Source organism: Mytilus edulis, chromosome 5 (assembly GCF_963676685.1).
Source record: "Mytilus edulis chromosome 5, xbMytEdul2.2, whole genome shotgun sequence".
Classification (NCBI taxonomy): Eukaryota; Metazoa; Mollusca; class Bivalvia; order Mytilida; family Mytilidae; genus Mytilus; species Mytilus edulis.
This window is the reverse complement of record NC_092348.1, coordinates 42,107,049-42,130,512: the sequence shown is the minus strand read 5'-3', so window position 1 is coordinate 42,130,512 and position 23,464 is coordinate 42,107,049. Positions and strand designations below refer to the sequence as shown.

At 33.4% G+C, this 23,464-nt stretch overlaps 1 protein-coding gene across 1 annotated transcript; it reads left to right on the top strand.

The window, feature by feature from the left end:
* Positions 1–231: 231 nt before the first annotated feature.
* On the top strand, positions 232–23,449 carry LOC139523718 (uncharacterized). Its single transcript, XM_071317940.1, has 4 exons — positions 232–1,131; positions 8,785–8,959; positions 21,036–21,152; positions 22,443–23,449. Exons 1-4 carry the CDS (start codon positions 490–492, stop codon positions 23,126–23,128), a joined length of 1,620 nt encoding a protein of 539 aa, XP_071174041.1. The 5' UTR covers positions 232–489; the 3' UTR covers positions 23,129–23,449.
* The last annotated feature ends 15 nt before the right edge of the window (positions 23,450–23,464 follow it).

Sequence of the window (23,464 nt, the reverse complement as noted above, 5' to 3'; positions counted from 1 at the left end):
TCGAATGCTGAATTGACCAACTGAATGTCGAATTGACTTTAAAGGTGTGCCGATTTGACCAGATGCCGATTTAACCAGATCTCGATTTGACCTTTAATTTATATAGGTATTGATTTGACTTATAAATACCCGATTTGGTTGAACGAGTTGTTTATATATAGTCATGATGATCGACAAGGATATATATTATTGATTATTTAATTGACTACTTCCGAGGAAAATATGATCTTAAGGAGAGTTTTCTATTTTTCCTCGCTCATTATTCTTTCATTTTTCAATATCCTAGTAGAGGGTAAGTTCACAAACTTGGACAAGTCAAAATTTGAAGCTGGAAAGACTGAATTTGAATCAATTCAAAGTAAAAGTGAATTTCCAAACTATGGATATTGTTGGAAAGAAACTATTATTTTACTCACTAAAGATTGCAAGCAGTTGACAGCCGAAGTCCAAGGAAAACTTGCGATTGCCTACTTGAATTGCTTTCTACAAATGCAAGATCTACCAGTATATGAATGTGATACAACTCGGAAATTATCAGAATGTACAGAGAGAATGAAGGATTCCGATCGAGGCTCAATGGCAACCTTCTTTACACATACTCAAAACATTTGCTATTTTTTAGAAGCCCAGGTTTGGCATGATGAGACCGAGCGAACCATTAAAAGACTTGCAACAAGCTCAGAAGATGTTGCCACACAACTGGAAGAAACAAGTAAAATTCAAAATGCAATGCTTCACCAGCAAAAGGAATCAATGACTAAACAGAAAGAAATTTTTGAAAAGTCTATCAATTTGAGTAACATTATATCGACATCTTCTGATCATATGTATAAAATATTTGATGAATATAAAAATGCAACAAATGAACAGCGTCTCCTTATGGGTGATTTATTTGATAGTGTGTCACACCTTCAGTCAATGATGTTTGGAGAATTCACAGGTTTATATTCAATCCTATACTATGCTGTTATGGTGCTTATGTCCTATTTCTTGACCTCATCACCTCGAACTGCAGCAGCAAGGTTTTGGTTATTTGGGGTAGCAACCGTTAACATCTTGTCAGAGAGATTTGCCATATCTTGGCTGATATCTGAAGAAAATCAACTAACAGGAAGTGGTAGTGATATCGATGTAGGTATAAATATTAATTAATTCTGAGGTGTACTATATAGAGTGAATCTAGAGTCTATATAATTATGCTGAAGCATGTGATATCCATCTGGCCGACCGTGCAAGGGAGCCTGTATAGCCAGTCAAGGTCGTTAAAAACTCCCATGTGTTTTTGTGATATTATTCATCTTGACTGATTTTTCAAGATATTTAAGATTTTTACAACATCGTCATGCAGGTTTCTTTTATGGCCATACACCAAAACAATATACAATTTCTAAAAGGGCACTTGCTGTCAAAATCATTTTTACTGGTTTGACTCAGTCAAACACATATTTGATTTATAACATACTAAAACGTATATATATTTAGATTACATAAAGTATAAAATAACCAATTTAAAATGCATATGCGCGATGTTATGTATAAGGGTTTGGATGGGGTTAAATGATTAAAGAATAATGCCCTTAAAAAATGAAGATTAGAGAATAACGGTAAAAAAAATGAAGATTAGAGAAAAAAGGGGTTAATTTTTTGAAGATTAGAGAAAAAAAAAGTTATTTTTTTAAAGATTAGAGTAAAAAGGGGTGAAAATTAAATGTTTACAGAATAACAGACCCCCCCCCCCCCACCCCCACCCCCCATTCAGACCCTCATGTATTAGCATTTATTAGCATTTCGTATGTATTTTAGTCTAGACGACATTTAATTAAATATCGAGATGACCTTCGAAGTCTACCGACGGCCAAATAACCCGATATTAACATCTATAATACTAAAATTACGAGGTCCAATTTGTCAGCCGTCATCACGTAAAACGACGAATCAAAAAATTCAACTTTATATATAACTAATATAGTACAAAGGTGTAGATAAAAAATAACACCACTCCAGGCCCTTTTGTTTTCCACGTAATTAATATTGCCAATAATTAAGAAGTTCCGGGTCAAGTCCGATACCGATGCCAATAGTATATTCACCTGTTGCCGATTACCTTATCTGTACGTTCCGCATCTGACAGGCGCACCACCAAACGGTGTATTCGGGATTAATATGCTATATAGTATTACACAGGTTATAATCACAAGGTCGACACTACTTAATTGTCAAATTGTTACCTATTGTAGTATTTTAATCAGTTAGACTTTCTAAGATAATTATAATTTCCAACGGTTCGATAGTATAGTGGGAAATTATTGTAATAACGGTACTAGTGAATACTATTGATACGGGTACTTCTTATGTACATGTATATACATACATGTATCACGTGATACTGATATTTAGCGGGAATATTTTCCCTTGTTGGTCACTTCTAGCCAAGCATCAGACTGGACAACAGTGAAATATGACGGACCCCGGTTTAGATAATTCCGTAAAGCAAGTAATTGTCCAAGAAGTACAAAATGCAGTATCTGCTTCACAACAAGATACCCTTAACCAAATCACAGCTTTGATAGATAACAGACTATCCACATTCCAGGGAAATATCCAGCAGTCTCAGCGAGATATCAGTCAATCCCAGATGTCCAAGATTGAGGAAACTTTGTCGGAGAACTATACTTTCCAACGGAAGGGGAACGAAAACCAGTACAAGCATGAGGTTAAAGTCCTGACGAAGTTAACGGAAGCAAAAGCACAGTTAGACGGACCAGATTTATCCGTAGACTCCATTCATCAAGCTAGAGACAAGATTGTTGAAGGTATGGCAATTGTTAGAGACAGACAGAAACTCATTAAACTCGCTGATTCATCCGAATTGGGTTGGAGAGTCGTGAAGGAGTACACAACTAATCCAATTGCCGACGACTCCGAAGATGAAAAGAAGATGATAAGAGCGCAAAATAGAGCTGAACGTAGGAGCAAGTCAGACAAGCTAAAAAAGTCAACGAAGACGGTCAGAAAAGTGCCCTATTCCACCAAAGAGAGAGATCCAACCCCTACTTGGAGAACAGGGAGATGTTTTAATTGTGGCAACAAGGGCCATTGGGCGAATGATTGTCCTGAAAAGAAAGATAAGATAAGTATATTTAAAAATTTTGAATGTACTCATTTGTATAATAATATGAAAGAATGTTATATTGGTCAAACTGAAAATTCATTCAGTTCAAATGTAAACAAAGCAGAAGATAAACATACGATAGAAATTACTCAATCGAAACCAAGTGTTATTGGTGGTCACTTTTTACTAGAAGTTGATATACCTGTCTCACCTGTAGGTAAATTGAGGTCAAAATTACATGAATGGAAAGCTATTACTACTAGTACACATATTATTGATGTTATTGAAAACGGGTATAAGTTACCGTTAAAAACGGAACCAGAGGTTAAACATTTGAAAAATAACAGATCATCTTTAAACAATGCAGAATTTGTTGTTGAAGAGATTTACAAACTTCTTAAAAAAAGGTGCATTTCTGAGGTTTATTCTAAACCAACTGTAGTAAATCCACTAACAGTAGCATTTAATAAAAATAAACCAAGATTAGTACTAGATTGTAGGCATTTGAATCCACATCTGTTTAAATTTAGGTACAAGTACGAGGATACTAAGATAGCAAGAGATCTCTTTCAAAAAGGAGATTATTTATTTAGTTTCGATATTCGATCTGCTTATCATCATTTGGAAATCTCAGATATACACAGAACTTTCTTAGGTTTTGCTTGGAATTTTGATGGGAATACGAGATATTTCGTTTTCAATGTTCTTCCTTTCGGTATATCAACTGCAGGGTACATATTTACAAAAGTACTTAGAGAAGTAGTTAAGCATTTGCGATCAGAAGGCAAAAGGATAATAATGTTTCTAGACGATGGGTTGGGTGGAGATAGCAATTTTGAAAGATGCATTGAGAGCAGTCAAATAGTTAAATTTAAACTAGAAAATTTAGGATTTTTGATAGCACATGAGAAGTGTTTTTGGTTACCAAGCCAGAGATTAAAATGGCTAGGGTATACTTGGGATACAAATATAGGTAAAATATTTGTTAATGAAGATAGAATTATGAAAACTGAGAAAAATATTAGACTTTTAATAGAAGAAACAAACGAAGGGGTAGAATTTTTTGGATCTAGATTTTTAGCTAGCATTGTAGGTCAGTTGATATCTATGCAGATAGTCATTGGTGACTTAGTTAGATTGAACACTAGATACCTTTATGATTGTATCATGGGTAGAGCAAGTTGGGATGCACCAGTCAAAATTTGCAAAAAGGCAATTAATGAAATACATTTTTGGTCTATTTCATTGCAAAACCTCAATGATGCTGGAGTCGACATTTGTAAAGTCGATCAGCTTGATATTGTTGATATAGAAATGTTTTGTGACGCCTCAGATGTAGGCTTTGGTGGTTATTTAACCTCAGATTTGAATGCAAAACTTTTTTGCAAGGAAATGTCCGGTAACTGGACATTACGAGAAAGGAACGAAAGTTCCACATGGCGCGAATTAGAATGCGTCAATAGGTTTGTACAAACTTTTGATAATACATTTAGTGACAAAACCGTCAAAATTTATACAGACAATCAGAACGTACCTCACATATTGAAAGTAGGAAGTAAGAAACAGAAATTACAAGATATAGCTATCGACATTAAACAAACTTGTGTTGATAGCAATATAAACATTATTACACAATGGGTTCCGAGAGAGAACAACACACACGCAGACAAGCTCAGTAGACACACTGATCACGATGATTGGGCTATTCATTCTGATATATTTGATGAAATCAATAGCTTATGGGGTCCATATACAATAGACAGATTCGCCACACACTATAATACACAGTGTGAACGATTTAACTCTAAAATATGGTATCCTGGTACTGAAGCAGTTGACGCATTTAGTCAAAACTGGAACACAGAAACAAATTGGTTAGTTCCACCACCATCACTCATTTCCATGGTCGTACGTAAAGTAGAAAACGACAAAGCCAACAGCACGCTTGTTATACCGGAATGGAAATCAGCTCCATTCTGGCCGTTGCTTTTCGCATCTAACAATCTCACCAAATTTATTAAAGGTACAAAGTTTTTACCAAAACAGCACTCAGTCGTTAAAGGTTGTGGTAAAAATGGCGTATTTGGTGAACGTATTCTGAGATTTCATATGTTAGCAATCAAACTAGAATTTTAATGTAATCAATATTATTTGCAGGCTTAAGATTGGAAGAAAACGTCCAGGCTGCCATAGACAACAGTGGTATATCCCCGGACAACAAACTTAGGAATTTAGCCAACAAGATGTCCAGCTTTATTGTGGAATCCAAAGCCGAAAATACCAGTAAAAAGTACTTTTATGGTTTCAAACGATGGAAAACTTTTATCAATGAACACAACATGTCAGAATTACCTGCTAACCCAGTTCATGTTGCACTTTATTTGACATATCTTATTGACAAACATTGTTCTCCCAGTGTAATAGACTCCGCCGTATATTCTATCAAATGGGCCCATGAGCTTAATGGTTTCAACGATCCTACTAACAATTCGTATGTTAAATCACTGACTGAATCTGTAAAACGTTTGAACGGTAGACCAGTAGTCAAAAAGGATCCGATTAACAATACTATTCTTATTGATTTATGTTCATTGTACGAAAGTTCAGAAGATTTATTGATAGTTCGTGATTTGACCATGATTTTGATAGGTTATTCAGGTTTTTTGCGTTACGATGAGCTTAGCTCTTTAAAATGTAAAGATATCACAGTTTTCGATGATTATTTAGAGATACACATTTCACGTAGTAAAACTGATCAATACCGACAGGGTAATAAAATTTTGATTTCAAAAGGTAGCACTTTAGCTTGTCCATTCAAAATGTACAATAGATATATTAAGTTAGCTAGTCTAGATGAGAAATCTGATTTATTTGTTTTAGACCTATATTTAGATCTAAGGGTATAGCAAAATTGATACATAAGAATAAGAAGATGAGTTACACATCAGCTAAAGAGAATATTGTAAAAAGAATTAGAATTGTCGCCCCTAATCTTAATTTAGGTTTACATTCTCTTCGTTCAGGCGGTGCTACCGCTGCTGCCCAGTCTGATGTGAACGAAAGGTGCATTAAGAGACACGGGAGGTGGAAGTCCGACACAAGTAAGGACGGGTACATAGATGATACATTTGAAAAGAGAATGTCAGTTTCAAAAACACTTGGGTTGTAAACTGAACTTTGCCCGCCCTTTCTTTGTGGTTCTAGTATTGCTGGGCTATCGGCTATATATAGTATTTTAGTATTTATTGATATGCCTAGAAATAGTATTTAGTAAAGTTGATACTTATAATTTCCAACGGTTCGATAGTATAGTGGGAAATTATTGTAATAACGGTACTAGTATATACATACATGTATCACGTGATACTGATATTTAGCGGGAATATTTTCCCTTGTTGGTCACTTCTAGCCAAGCATCAGACTGGACAACAGTGAAATAAATTTCATTTTCAATTGAATTGTTATTCTAATTTGTATTTAGTAGGGATTTATAAAGTTACTTGATTTATTATGTATTCCATATAGTATATTTATTCAGTTATACACAGTCCAAGTGTACCTCTCGAGACGGTCTTCCGAGCATTTGGGTTTGGACACAGGTTTCCAAAATTTTCCACTTTATTTAAAATGTAGTCTTTTGACTGCAGTTTAAATGGAGTTTGAACCGAGGTAACTCGTTTTTGTTGGTTTTTCCTGGCCGGCGGGATTGTTTGTGACAGAGCCCATATTTTTGAACACAATTTACTCGTTTTTTCTAAAGAATTCCTTATGAAAGTTTATTTATAGTGCATTGATACTTATGCTTCATGTATATTGTGTATATATATATATCTATTATATTTATATTAATAAAATATGGGGTCCACCAGTATTGCTGGGCTATCGGCTATATATAGTATTTTAGTATTTATTGATATGCCTAGAAATAGTATTTAGTAAAGTTGATACCAATACGAATACTAAAAATCTGGACTAAAATAAGGCGTATAGGTACAGTTTTCAATTTGTTAGCGGGCATGACGTAAAACAGCGAATCAAAGAATTCAACTTCATTTATAACTAATATAGGACAATGCTGTTGATTAAAAAGTACTCCATTCCAGGACCTTTTGTTTTCCAAATCATTAATATTATCAATAATTGATAAGTTCCAGTTCGACAGGTTCAAACAGAAAGATTTGAAAGCAGAGAAAACTGTGTATCTTATAATCGGCATGACTTTATCAGATGACAATACTAATACTAAAATAAGGCTTGCGCATAGGTATATACTTTAATTCAGTCACGGACCTGCGATATCACGGGTGTGTTCTAGTAAATATATATGTATAATCCGCTGAAAAATTTGTCAGTAGAAAATCTAACTCTAACACTGTTTGGTGTAATTTTCAGACTTATATATTTGTATATATTTATATAACTGACGTGGAAAGGTAACAATTGGCCACCGAAAGCTTCATTTTTATGAAGCCAAGGTGGTCGTGTGGTCTAGCGCACCGGTTACAGTGCAGGGGATTTGGTGTTACGATATCTCAGTAGCATGGGTTCGAATCCCAGCGAGGGAAGAACCAAAAATTTGCGAAGGGTTGATGTTTAGACGAGTTGTATATATATATATCTATGATTCGCAAACCAATGGCTCTGTCAAATGAACGAACTCCGTTAATCTTCAATCTATTCGCAGTGATGCTGAAGATAAGCAAGATAACTGGGTTTATCTATCACCAGGCATCATGATGACATACCAACACCCCTCTGTAGAGTTTGAGTGATAAAATATGCATCAAGTTTTTTTTACTTTGCAAAATTAATACTATTTTCTTTTTACCCATAACCTTTTTGATGACAATAGTGTTTTTATTCTTTTAGATTTTTTTAAAAGGAGTAGGTTCAGTAAGACCCCCTTTTTGCCCCAAAATATAGCAATTTTACAAAATTGTTAAAATGTAAACTTTTAGTTATTTATTAGAAAGTATAATGTTTCTGCTATATAAATATGGGCTGTTTTTGATAATGCAATGCACATATCGGATACTAACATCATCAAGTCATGCTAAATTACTGAAATCTTCAAAATTTTAGCATTTTAGTTAAATTTTAGACGGTTTCCGTCAAAATGAAAGTGGCCGCATTCGTGTTCATTTATAATATTGAAATGATAGTTGTATTTGATGATAATACATAATATATATAAAGGTTGAGGATGAACACGGTCATTTTTTACGAAAACCTTCTGAAAAGTGACGTTTTTTTTTGCATATTTGATAGATTTATTTAGATTTAAGCTTGAATCGGAGCGTTTTTAATGACCAAATCAGTTAAAATCTATCACATAAACTAATCGAATCAGTTGAAAAAAGACATTTAAGTGTTTAAAAAGTGTCTAAAATCTTTGTTAAATTAACTTGAAAATTGAGGCCAAAATCGGTCCTTACCGGACCTACTCCTTTTAGATGCTTTATATTAGAACGTTGCAAAAACAACAGATAAAATGTGAATGTTTTATTATCTGTCTTTTCTACTGTACCCGATTAATAAGCCCGTAAGGCAGGATTTTTTTGTCAGTTTAAAGGAGATGATGATGTAACTTGTAATCTTAGGGGGGGGGTAAAATTTATTGCAAAAAACTCTGTTCCTATTTCTGTAACTTCAACATTTTTGTATTATTACAGGAGGCAGTTTATATGTACCAGAAGGTTTTCAGGAATATATCAGGTGCAGTGGCTTTACTTGTATTGGTAATTTCAGCTTACTGCTATAAAGATTTACATGTCATGAATAATCAACTCTTACAGGACTTACAGAAACAAATTGAAAACCTGGGAATCAAAATCTCTGTGCTACAATGTAAGTAATTTATGTATATTTTATTGATAAATGCAAAGATAGGTGATGCTGTGATGAATTATTTATTTTAGAGCATATTACGATGAGTAGTTACGTCATTGAGAATAACTTTGAAATCACGACCAAATCACAATCTATACCAGCTGGGGTGTCTTCCTCCATCTTTGCTTTGAAATATCGGATAACAATTGCTCAAGATCTTAAATAAATGTGCAAATTTCGAGGTTATTATGTAATTCGATCATGCGGAAGACTTGTCATGCTAATATAGAATATTCTGGGGTTTATAATATTTTATTGTTATAACTTATAGTGTGTTTTTTTATGTTGTGATGTTACACTATTGTTTTGGATAAGGGTAAAGATTTGGTATCATTAAAACGTTTAAACCCGCTGCAATTGTTTGCACCAGTCCTAAGTAAGGAATCTGTTGTTCTGTCGTTTGTTGATGTGGTTCATAAGTGTTTCTCGTTTCTTGTATTTCAAAGGGGGAAACCAACGGTCTATATAACTAGAGGCTCTCAAGAGCCTGTGTCGCTCACCTTGTTCTATGTGCATATTATACAATGGACACAGATAAATTCATGACAAAATTGTGTTTTGATGATCATGATGTTTGTAGATCTTACTTTACTGGACATTCTTCTTGCTACAATTATCTCTATCTATAATGAACTTGGCCCAGTATTTACAGTGGAAAATATTTTCTAAAAATTTACAAAAATTTACAAAAATTTATGAAAATTGTTAAATAATGACTATAAAGGGCAATACCTCCTTAAGGGGTAAACTAAAAATTTTGGTTATGTTGACTTATTTGTAAATCTTACTTTGCTGAAATTTTTTGCTTTTTTACAGTTTATCTCTATCTATTATAATATTCAATATAATAAGCAAAAGCTGCAAAATTTCCTTAAAACTACTAATTCTGGGGCAGTAAACCAACAACAGGTTGTCTGTTTTGTCTGAAAATTTCAGGGCAGATAGATTTTGACCTGATGAACAATTAATCCCCTGTCAGATTTGCTATAAATGCTTTGGTTTCAGAGATATAAGCAAAAATCTACACTTCGCCCCATTGTACTATTTTTAGCCATGGCGGCCATCTTGGTTGGTTGGCAGGGTCACGCCACACATTTTAAAACAAGATACCCCAATGATGATTGTGGCCAAGTTTGGATTAATTTAGCCCAGTAGTTTCAGAGGAGAAGATTTTTGTAAAAGATTACTAAGATTTACGAAAAATGGTTAAACATTGACTATAAAGGGCAATAACTCCTAAAGGGGTCTACTGACCATTTCGGTCATGTTGACTTACTTGTAGATCTTACTTTGCTGAACATTATTGCTGTTTACAGTTTATCTCTATATATAATAATATTCAAGATAATAACCAAAAACAGTAAAATTTCCTTAAAATTACCAATTTAGGGGCAGCAACCCAACAACGGGATGTCCGATTCATCTGAAAATCTCAGGGCAGATAGATCTGGACCTGATAAACAATTTTATCCCTGTCAGATTTGCTCTAAATGCTTTGGTTTTTGAGTTATAAGCCAAAAACTGCATTTTATCCCTATGTTCTATTTTTAGCCATGGCGGCCATCTTGGTTGGTTGGCCGGGTCACCGGACACATTTTTAAACTAGATACCCAAAGATGATTGTGTCCAAGTTTGGTTTAATTTGGCCCAGTAGTTTCAGAGGAGAAGTTAACGACGACGAACGACGGACGACGGCGGACGCCGGACGCCGGACGCAAAGTGATTGGAAAAGCTCACTTGGCCCATGCACATAGAACAAGGTGAGCGACACAGGCTCTTGAGAGCCTCTAGTTATATAGACCGTTGGTTTCCCCCTTTGAAATACAAGAAACGAGAAACACTTATGAACCACATCAACAAACGACAGAATTCTGAATTATCAACACCTTTGGGTGTCATTGCAATGGTCAAACACATATGGTGCCGCAGCTTTTTTGATAGAAAGATGGCATTTTTTAAGGGTACTCAACGGTTCCGGAATTTTCGAAATAGTATGAATGAAGAACACCCCTTGCTTAATTTGGCACAGAAAATCTTGCTAATCTTGGAGAGTTTTCTCTAAATTTCTCGCTATTTCTACACCAATGGACAACACTCATTTCTCACTATTTCAATTTTAATTTCTAATTACCAAGGCAGCGGAAAATAAATTTACTTCTACCTATTATCTTGGATGTAAAATCTAGGTGGCGCCAGCGATCTATATTTACTTCCTTTTAACCAAAAAGTTGTGTCAAATACGGCTAAGGTAATCTATGCCTGGGATAGGAAAATCCTTATAGTTTTTCAAAAAATTCAAAGTTTTGTAAACAGGAAATTTATAAAAAAAAATGACCACATTATTGATATTCATGTCAACACAAAAGTGCTGACTACTGAGCTGGGGTTATTATACGGAGAAATAAATCTCCAACAGCAGTGGCATCGAGCCAGTGGTTGTAAATAAACTCATCATAGATACCAGGATCGAAATTTCATATTTACGCCAGACGCGCGTTTAGTCTATAAAAGACTCATCAGTGACGCTCAAATCAAAAATTGTTAAAAAGGTCAGATAAAGTACGAAGTTGAAGAGCATTGAGGACCAAAAATTCCTAATGGTTTTGCCAAATACAGCTAAGGTAATCTATCCCTGAGGTAGAAAGGCCTTAGTATTTCAAAAATTTAAAATTGTGTTAACAGTAAATTTATATGAACATACAAGCATTTCCAAACGCGGATATAGGTGTGTGTGGTATTATTCCGAGAAAAGGGAACAGTAATCATATTCACACAATAAATGAAACAGCTACAAATGTGAACAAATTCTTGGAAAAATTATGTCTCAAAGATGAAGTGATGACCTATATCAACACATTTTCGCAAAAAATGGTACCGTGGTTAAGTCACTTTATGAAAAAACAGACTCTAGTGGAGTTCATATCACATATGAAGAAGCTCAAACAATATGAGTCAAACTACGTGAATTTCTTTTTGTACGGTTTTTCAATTTGAGATTTTTAAGTTTTCTTTTCTAAGTGACAGCGATTATCCTAAAAAGGTTAGACTATACGTATGTTTCTTCTAATTATTTTTAAATTGTCGAATGTGTGGTAGGAACTCCTTAATTATAAAATGTTATGAGAATGGCCTTTGTTTGAGCTTCAACATCCAAATAAAAAAATGTGTAGACTAATTCTTATATTTCCTGGATTCAGTATCATAATAGTATTTGCGATCGACATAGTTATCAGTAAGAATACAATCGATAATACAATTAACTTCAGATGTATAATTACTAAGTATTATGCCAGAAGGGTCCAATGTGTGTGGTCTAATCGTCGATATATGGCAGTGTTAAACCAAAAACTTTATAAAATTGAAAGATGCTTCTTTACTGAGCCCGGCATGATATATAGGGAAAACGGTAGTATTACATTTTCCCAGCATTAGGTTGGCCTTTTGTGTACCCAAGACAGGTGAAGGAAGTCAACTTAGGAGCGCTGTGATTAGATGTAAGGGTACAATATATTTTTTTATTTATCTATGAACAAGTATGGACACAGACGCAAATTGTCAGTGGGGTTAAAGGTCGTTACATATGTATTGAAAGCTAGACTGGAAATGTGTATTAACAAATTGAGTTGATGTGTACATGTCTTCATTCAAATGCATTGACTGATAAAAAAAGGGGGCTTCAACTTCCACCCCTCTCTATGAATTAGTTGTTTGAGTGTTTGAATATGGAGTTTGTTAATAAATAGCTGCACTGTAAGCGCATGATATGTCTTGATTCCTTTTAAGCTTGCTTAAAGGTTGAACTATTTTGTTTTGTACAATTATTAGTCTATTTGTTTTCTCATTTCATTTGTTTTATATTTGTCATTTTAAGGTCTTTTATAGCTGACTGTGCTGTATGAGCTTTTGTCATTGTTGAAGGCTATTTGGGGACCTGTAGTTGTTAATCTTGTTTTAAATTTTGGAATGCAGCTGAAGTCAACAAACAGACATAGACAATTCACCCAAGTTTTATAAAATGATGTGGAAGTGTTTATGTGAATAATTGAGATGGGAAATGAGGAAAGTGTCAAAGTGACAACAACCCAACCATAGAGTAGACAACAGCTGAAGGCCTCCAATGGGTTTTCAATGTAGCCAGAAACTCCTGCAATTATAGGTGTCCAAAAACTATAAAATCCCTTCTTTTTTTTAGCATATATAAAAATTCATAACACAGAAATGTATAATCTGAAATTTATTACAATCAAAAGGGACCTTAGGTCAATAGTGTAAACAATTCACCAAAGTTTAATTAAAGGTGATCCCACTGATGGATGCATTTTTGTGTTATTGTTCAAAATTGGAAAATTCTCTCTTTTTTAAGGATAAAATCTCTCTTCATAACATGGAAATGAAAATTCTAAAATTTATAAAATCGATGTGGAGCTAATGTCAATAGATATAAACATTTCAACAAAGTTTCTTGAAAGTAGGGGGAAGTGTTTTCTAGTTATTGTCTGAAGTGTGGATGATGGACTGATAGACAACAGTATACTATAATATGTTGTGTGTGAGACATTGGTATACTAAAATGGTTTTGAATGAATAATGATTAGAAACTGTTTAATGCAGTTATTGAGGGAACGACAGTGAAGAAATTGCTGGGATCAATGCGTTTGAATCCTAAGAATTCAATTTTTGTTGAAATGAAACAAAGTTCAATTTTTGACCCTTTGGATCTTAATGTAGACCAATTTGAAAACGGGACAATCCTGTGCAATTGAATATTTCTGGCTATTGGCAATACTGTGCAATTGAAAATTTCTTGCTATTGCGCAATATTGTGCAATTAGATATTTCTTGCTATTGTGCAATACTGTGCAATTAAATATCTTGCTATTGCACAATACTGTGCAATTGGAGATTTCTTGCTAGTGTGCAATACTGTGCAATTGAACATTTCTTGCTATTGAACAATACTGCGCAATTGAAAATTTCTTGCTATTGCACAATACTTAGTATAATAATTTTTGACCCCGATTTGGACCAACTTGAAAACTGGGCCCATAATCAAAAATCTAAGTACATGTTCAGACTCACCATATCAAAGAACCCCAAGAATTCAATTTTTATTAAAATCAAGCTTATTTTAATTTTGGACCCTTTGGACTTTAATGTAGACCAATTAGAAAACAGGACCTAAAATTAAGAATTTGGACATGGTTAGATTTGGCACATCAAAGAAGCACAATACCGTAATTCATTTTTTTGATGAAATCAAACAAAGTTTAATTTTGGCCCCTTATTCCTTGGGACCAAAACTCCAAAATTAATCCAAACCTTCCTTTTGTGCTCATAAACCTTTATAGATTTCTATTAACTTATACTAAAGTTATTGTTCAAAAACCAAGAAAAATGCTTATTTGGGGCCTGTTTTTGACCCCTAAATCCTACACTGTTGGAACTAAAATTACCAAAATCTATCCCAACCCTCCTTATGTGGCCATAGACCTTATGTTAAAATATCGTAGATTTCTGTTTACTAATACTTAAGTTATCTTGTGTCTAAATTTCATATATTTCTATTTTACTTTTACTGAAGTTAGAGTGCGAAAACCGAATGTCTTTGGATGAAGACGATGATGCCAACGTGATACCAATGTACAACCAAAAAGTTTTCAATTTTTGCGGTTGTATAAAAATGATCTCAAATCAAATTTTTAATGGAGTTTGCAACAGTAATTATTCAACTACTCATTTCAATACATCATAAAGTATTAAAGTGTAAATGTCATACAGTCATGGTGATGATGCCTCCGCTAGCATATAACATTATAAAGGTACATAAATCAAGAACTGTAAAAGTGAAGCTGCTAAAAATTGAACTTAAACCGAGTTTAGAGGTACCGGTAATACATGTAAGCATTGTATACACATTTCACTAAATTTAGTTGAGACAAACTTGAGAAATTTTTCCATTTGTGAAAGGGGATAACCCTAGAATGATAATCAAAGTGCTTGTAATCACTGAATGGCTATTAAAGACTGCTTAAATTTATCAGTTGGTAGTAAAGTGAATTTTGCATTGTATATTGTATATATAGCATTATTTTAAGTCGATTCAACTACTATTCTGGACAGAGAAAGATAACTCCAATTTTCAAAGAAGATTTCATAAAGCAATGGTTTTAGGTAATATTAATTCAACAACCATTCTGGACAAAGAAAGATAACTCCAATTTATTGTCTTGAATCTACAAAAATGTTTGTTTTTGGCCCTAAATTCCTCGACTTTGCCCAATAACCCACAAAATTATATAAAAATTTCAAATATGTACAATGAAATATAGTTTTAGAAATTGATAAGCCTAGATAGGCCTTATATTTTTTTCCCCACATAGTTGAAGGACCATATACACTCAGGACAGAGTCATAAGTAGGCAGTAGTCTACAGATGTATTAAAACAACCTAGCATCATATTGCTAGTACAAATATAGTGGGAGTAGCATTCTCGGGTAAATTTGTTCTTTTTTTTAATATAAATATGTTTGGTTCAAATCAAAATAGAATGCTTTTATCTCCCTAATACTTACATTGTAAATAGAGGTGGTACTACTTTGACAAATCCTTGTACATGAGAGTTTTCTGTCAAATCTTTATTTCACAAAGAATGAATTGCATAACAATGAACTGAGCTCAAAGCAAAGTACTTTAATAATACACTTAGACAAAGAGCTAAATCCAGTGATATACTTTGTACTACAGGTCCTTCATTAACATCCATTGACCAAAACCATATCTCAACAACATTCCATACTACATGGTTGGATTCGGAAGTCCTGAAAAAGACATGATTTTTTTTAACATATTTTAAGTATATATACACAGGTTAAAACTTTCTTGTTGTATAATCATTCCGTATCTAGCAACTATCAATTTACTTAATGCACATATTGATATATGTTGAGTGTACCTCTGTTGGAAATAAGAACACACAAACCTCCACCTAGTTTTAGTCAATGGACAAAACATTCAAAACTATAAAATATTATAGATCTAAGACTTGTCAGTGTCTATTTACCATTGCCACTGAATCAGTGATATATGTATTGTACACATAATTATATACATGCAAGACTAAAATTATAAAGTACATACATGTTTGTATATAAGACTAAAACTGACATTCAGTCTTTACAACATCTTCATTCCCAGAGTCATTTTCAAATTCTGCCTCTGATGAAGGTCCTTTTCGGACCGAAACCGGTCAGGCTATAAAACATCACTAGGCGCTGTTAATTATGTGTATTGGTATATATACTATATTTTTATGCTTTTACATTTTTCTCACTGATACACATAGTTAACATGGCTTCTACTAACGAAAGCTCCATTTGGAGCTAATGTGTTTAGAGACTACTTATGTCAGTACACCTTTCCTATATTGCCTATCATTTTCAAATCTGACTTCATGGTAAAATAAGGTTCCATATCTACAACCAATTAAAAGGAAAAATCCTTCTGATAGACTAGCATTTAAATCCAATTTCTGAAATGGAAGCTAGGTCACCTTGGAACTTAGAACTAAAAAAAATCGAACAATATATCTGATATATTTCAAATGCATGTACATGAAATAATATAAATCTCTAAAATTCACCATATTGTTCCCTTTTTCATCTTCTGTTAGATACTGTATATCCAGTGGCGGATCCAGAAATTTTCTTAAGTGGGGGCCCACTGACTGACCTAAGAGGGGGCTCGTCATGATTCAGTAATTCCCTATATAAGCAACCGAATTTTTTCTCAAAAAGCAGGACCCCCCCCTAAATCTGCCTCTGATATCAACCTCTAGATGTCTTTCAATTACATTCAGTTTAGTGTGGGTTGATCTTTGATTGTTGTACATGTTACAACCAGATTCCCGGCAGGGGGCAACTTTGTAAGACCGCAGAGGTTCAAGCTTAGATTTTGAAATAAGGGGAAAATGTAACCTTTTCAATTTATAAAACAGGCTCAACATCATTTCTATACATATATAAACATATTCTAAATTGTGGACACACCTTCATTAAATATTCTACTTCAATTAGTGGAGGAGATCAAATTAAAAAGTTGCAATGGTTAAATACTCCAATCACAGTCTTTCCTGCTAAAATCTCATGTGTAGAATGTGATAGACAGTTTTTGGGTCTATATATTGTCCTTGATATTGAGGTTATTTTGACACAGCAAAATATAAAGAAAATGTAAACTATGATCTGGAAATTGACTTCGTTTTCACAAAATAAGCCCACTTAAACTGAACTTTAAATGCAAAAGACCTCTAAATGGCTAACAGATATTGCTATATAAAAGAATAGTCCATGATTATACATGTACATGATATTAAAGAATTCATGAAATTTACACTGATTCTGTCAGTTGAATGGACTAGAATGAGATAAGTTATAAACATGTACATGATAGACATAAAGGTTTTTTCCAACAGTTGTGGTGTAAATCAAATTAGTTGTATTTTATGGTTGTTATATTTATGTACATGTATGTAAATCATTGGCTCTTCAACCAATGATATTTTACAATATCGATTATTTGTTTATTTTTCTATTGTTGGTATTTTTCAGCATACTAAAAATGTTTTAACACAACACGAGCGCAAGCTTGATAGGGTGTCCTCACACAGGGTTTCCGCTGGCGGTCGCCATTTTCCCAATTTGCGAAAAAATAATACTTGTGGCGGTAAAAATTCGTCATTTGCTGAAGAATTTGGCGAAAGAAATATATAGAAAGATTTAAAAAAGTGCAGACTACTGGGCTGTTGATATTATATGTGGAAATAAATCTGCACCAGCAGTGGCATCGACCCAGTGGTTGTCAATAAACTCATCATAGATACCAGGATTGGATAATTTAGGACTATCTATGGCAAGCCGTTCTCGTCAAAACTATGTTTAAACCATTTTTCGAAAAATTTACACACTGAGAATTACAACAATGCACACTGAGATTTAAGAACTTCAAAACGCACACTGAGAATTGAAAATTACACACTGAGAATTGAAAATTACACACTGAGAATTAAAAATTACACACTGAGATTTCATAAAGACGCACTGAGATTACAAAAATGAAAAATGCACACTGAGAATTACAAATTACACACTGAGAATTGAAAATTACACACTGAGATTTCAAAAAGACACACTGAGAATAAATAAACTGAAAACACACACTGAGAATTTGAAATTACACACTGAGAATCTAAAATTACACACTGAGAATTTAAAATTACACACTGAGATTTGTGCGCACTTTTTATGCGCACATATCTAATTAGCATACTTAATCTGAATCTATTAAAAGCTTAAAACAACAAGGGGACAGAACTCGTTAGTCCTTCGATTTGGTTCCAAATTATTAATAAAAAAACCTTTAGAAATACAAGAACAAGAAAAATACCCACTTACTCTTATTACAAAATATAACCAAATGGTGAAAAACTTTATTAAAATTATAAGAAAACATTGGAACAATCTGCAAAAGAATACAGTGAAATTTTTACTCAAGTGTCTATTATAGCATATAAACGTAACAAAAATATAAAAGATTAACTAGCGAAATCAGGGAAACAGTTGGAAGGCTTTTGAAAAGGGACACTGGTAGTAATGATCTGAATTATAGGCAACACACTTATGAATATGAGCGATGTTAAGTCTTGAAATTTATTACGAATGTTGGTTGACGGAATCGCATTTCATTATTATGACAAGAGTTCTTGAGATCAAGATATTAATCTGTTGAATTATTCATCGCATGAATATTCATTAGTAATTTGCATATTAATCTCAGTGTGTTTTTTTGAAATCTCAGTGTGTAATTAACAATTCTCAGTGTGTGTTTTTCAATTTATTTCATCTCAGTGTGTCTTTTTAAAATCTCAGTGTGTAATTTTTAATTCTCAGTGTGTGTTTTTTATTTTTTTAAATCTCAGTGTGTAATTTCGATTTCTCAGTGTGTTATTTTAGGTTTTTAAATCTCAGTGTGTATTTTTTTCGAAAAAAGTGTTTAAACATAGTTTTGACGAGAACGGCTTGCCATACGGGATTATCCCCCCTCATAAAATGTACACTTTTTTCCAGACGATTAAAAAATCAGCTGAATTTTATGAACATACCAATGATAACTCAAGTCAACACAAAAGTGCAGACTACTGGGCTGTTGATATTATATGTGGAAATAAATCTGCACCAGCAGTGGCATCGACCCAGTGGTTGTCAATAAACTCATCATAGATACCAGGATTGGATAATTTAGGACTATCAACATAAAATCATCAGCATTTGCACTCTAGTTTCTCATTATGATTATTATCTAAAATAATATTATTAGAGCTAGCTCATATTTTATCTTAAATTCTATAGTGTAGTCTTCATTTTATTACACAAAATGGGTTTTCCATGCATACTATTTAAAAATCGATACAAATCTGACAATTTGGCACAACCTAACAAAAAAACCCGACAACCCATACTTTTTATGCCCCCGCAACGAAATTGTCGGTGCCATATAGTTTTACCCTTGTCCGTCATTCAGTCATTCCATCATTCCGTCATTCCGTCATTCCGCAACAAACCATTACACGGATTTTTTTTTTCTAAACGCCTTCAGATATTGGGCTGATATTTGGTATGTGAGTTAACCATTGTTAACCGTGATGAATTATAGATCAAGTTTTAGTTAGGTTCCGCTCCGCTGTTTTTGTCAAAATTAAGGGTTTATGACTTTGAAAATTGTTGAAAATTACAATTTTACGTACTTTTTTTCTATACGCCTTCAAATTTTGAGTAGACTTTTTGTATGTAAGACTACCATCATGTTTGTGCCCACATGTCAGAGTAGTTAAAATTGCAGTTTTCAACTTTTTGAGACGGGGCCATTAGTGTCGACACATCTAGTTAAAAAAAAAATTGATAAGAGCATGCCATAAACTATATTTTGACAAATTTCTAAAAATTGTGATAATTATAGACAATACAATACTTTTCTCTTCTGGTTGTGGCCTGTTTTCTTTTACACTGCACGGAGTGTGATACGAAGAAGTGATACGAAATATGCGTTTATTTGATTGGCGTATCTAGCATGACAATACGATATTACGGCATTTCCATCGGCTATTCGTTATTATGTCATTGGTGAATTTCAAAGGTTAAGACAAATTCAATGTATATTTCGTCCATGGCAAGGTACATATGTGTTTCTTCAATAATTTGACAATCTTTTTTTTTAACCGGAAAAGGACATATATGACGACATACTTTGAGTTAGCAAAGACTAGATCAACATTTCGCGAAATTTTGAATTATACACATTAAGAGTTTGACCGTAAGAAAAAGGGTTTAAAAACTTGTGAAAATTGGATATCGCTTTATATCGCCTCTCGTTATTTATTTCAAATAGCAATAATAAACTCGATGAAGGCTTCTTTTTTTATTATATTTAATTTAGATAACTCGAATTGATATCAAGCGAAAGCCCTTTCTCACTCATCATAAAACCTATAATTACGTACTGAACTAAATGCATATTGACTATTGTTTGAAAGTGACACCACATGTATAAAAACTTAAAATCAGAAAATAAGCCTATAAAAAAAAATCAATATTTATTTACATGAAAATTTGCAAAAAATTATTTCGAGCAGTAAAATAAACGTTAATTTAATAGACTAAGTGGCAGGACATATAAGCCAAAAATCAACAGGCGTTCATAGAAATGTTTTCATAAAGACATTACTTGCCTGTAGAGAATTGTTTCTTGGATGGACTGTAGGACTAAAAAGTTTATCAAGGAGACTGCTTTTCAGAAAAAATAACTTCAATCCTTTTTAGTTTAGTCTTATTAGAACAAGAAAGTTAATAAAGTCAAGATGGAAAAAAAACGTTTACGAAATACAAAATACAATATCATCAAAGATAGACAACCTTCTATAAATCTTTTTGCAAATGCAGTTGTTTTCCAAATGATTTATTTTCGAACTCATATTTAAAATAGGCAACGAGAACCAAGAATTTGAAAGTGTGGTGAGTCTAGATAGCAGTAGTGACACTATATTACAAGAATATAACAGTAATACAGACAGACCTAATACATTAACAGCAGCTGCTGATAGTAAGTATAAAATACCAATCTACAAATATTTTGTGAAGGTGAATATTTCTGAGCACTTATACAAAGTGGAGCATTTTATTTGCTAATATCCCTTAAACGAGAGCTTTTAGACCAATCTGACATAGGTAAAAAAATGTTCATTAGGTTAATCATTAATTATCTGCCGTCCTCAAATTATCAGACACATTTGTTAAATTTAACGAAATTTCACAGTTTTTGGATGATATCTTGATTAGAGATAAACTTTAAACAGTGAACATTGCCAGACCTACAAATAAGTCCTCATGACCGAAAGCTTCAACTGACCTGCCAAGTAGTTATTGTTGTCAATTTTTCACAATTTTGTTAATATTTTCATTTGTTTTTACAAAAAAGTTCCTTTAAACTACTGAGCCAATTAAAAAAAAATTGGCCAATTTAAAATGATTTACAAAACCTTGGTAAAACTCCACATATAAACATGGAAGGAAACCTCTGAAGAAATCAAAAACCCGATTGACATAATACGGTATATATGAGGTCAGTAAATTCCGTATGGGGTGAGAACGAAGCCATATGTAATTTACCGGCCCCATATATACCATATAACTTCACTAGCACACTATGTAACGCATATATCTTGCCGACTATCTTATCATGTGCTATTAAGACTAGTGACCCAAATAAGTGAGCAAGACTGATCTTCAATACTGTTTGCATTAAGAAACTACTTCCTTGGGTCATACAAAAACAAATGCCAACAAAAACAACTTGTAAGCTTTTATGATTTAAAAAATTATTTCAATCTTTCATCATCAATATGTTCGTCTGAAGATTTTTTTCTTAGTACCGTTTTGTTTTTATAATGGGACGTAGCACCACCACTAACCGTGTATTGAAATAAGACCCGCCTACTGACCTAATATGGAATATTCACTGTCTCCACGCGGTTGCTTTTAACCAATGATATTTCTAGTAATTAATTGGAGGTAAGATAAGTTCTATGATAATTATTCATAGGCAAGATGAAACAGACAAAACATTACCATCAAACTATATACTAATATATATGGTTTAACAAAAAGAAGCACAAATGTAAATATATCTTATTGGACAATTTACCCCCCCCCCCATTATTTGCACAAACGACATTAGCGTGAGACCAAATACAATGCGTGCCTTGGTGTTTGACAAGTATCACATGTATCATGCGACTAAGCAATTTTACCCAAAATCTGAACAAATGAAATTTTACAATTGTGACCCGTAACATTTGTCCCTACCTACTTACTGCATTTATTTATCTTTCAGGTGTACCCCCATCACCACATGATAATACACCTGCAATGGAAATTGATGAAATAATAACTATGTGGTCACCTCTTGTAAAGTCTTTCGATGTTAGTCAATCAGTCGAACCCACAAAGACCAAGAAAATTCCGGACTTCACAGACTATCCAGGTGATACATTTAATGACCTCTACGCATCTTTTACAACTTTGAATAGAGGTTTGAATGTTAAGGAAATATTTGAGGTCATTATGAATGCTGACAAATATCCGAATTGTGATTCTGTTCCCCAGTATGTGCAAAAACCTGCTGCTTTTATTATTAACATGGAGAAATTAAAAGGCCAAGGTTACATTCGAGAGGATGGAAGTGGTCTCTGGCAATTTAGGAACAAGGCAAAAAATAGATACAGAATAGATCAGACAGGAAAATTACAATTAATGGTAACAACAGCCAAGGTAACAAATAAATCTTCATATGAGCTTTGGAGAACATATTCCTTGCATAAAAAAAAATCAAATTTCCGTCGGCTTTTTATAGAAATTCCTGGATATCCGCATGCCATTTTTCAATTTTATTTTACCGAACCAGTTATACGCAAATCGCAGCATGCAGCACTTTACCGTAGAGAGGCCACAAGTATATTGAACAGAATGACTGAACTACGTAAGTCGACAACATTAGCAAAATCAATTGATAATAAATGAAAATAGTGGTATTGCATCTTGTGGATTTAGCTCATATCCAAGGAATATAAAGCAGGTGAAAACAAGAAGGACACACAATGTCGCTACCCGTTTCTTCTATCCTCCATTGAGGGTTATTTCTCATAAATATAATCTTTCTTTCTTATTTCCTTTTATCTTTTTTGCGGTTTTCTTTTCTTACTTTTGTCCTGTTTTGTATGTGTATGCAATAACTTAACTGAATAGTAATAAATTCTACTGAAGTAAGGATTCCTTCAATTTGTATGTTACGGCAACACCAGCTAGGTCATTCCATGCATTAAGTTACATTTTCATAATCTCTTTTTGATAGACAGT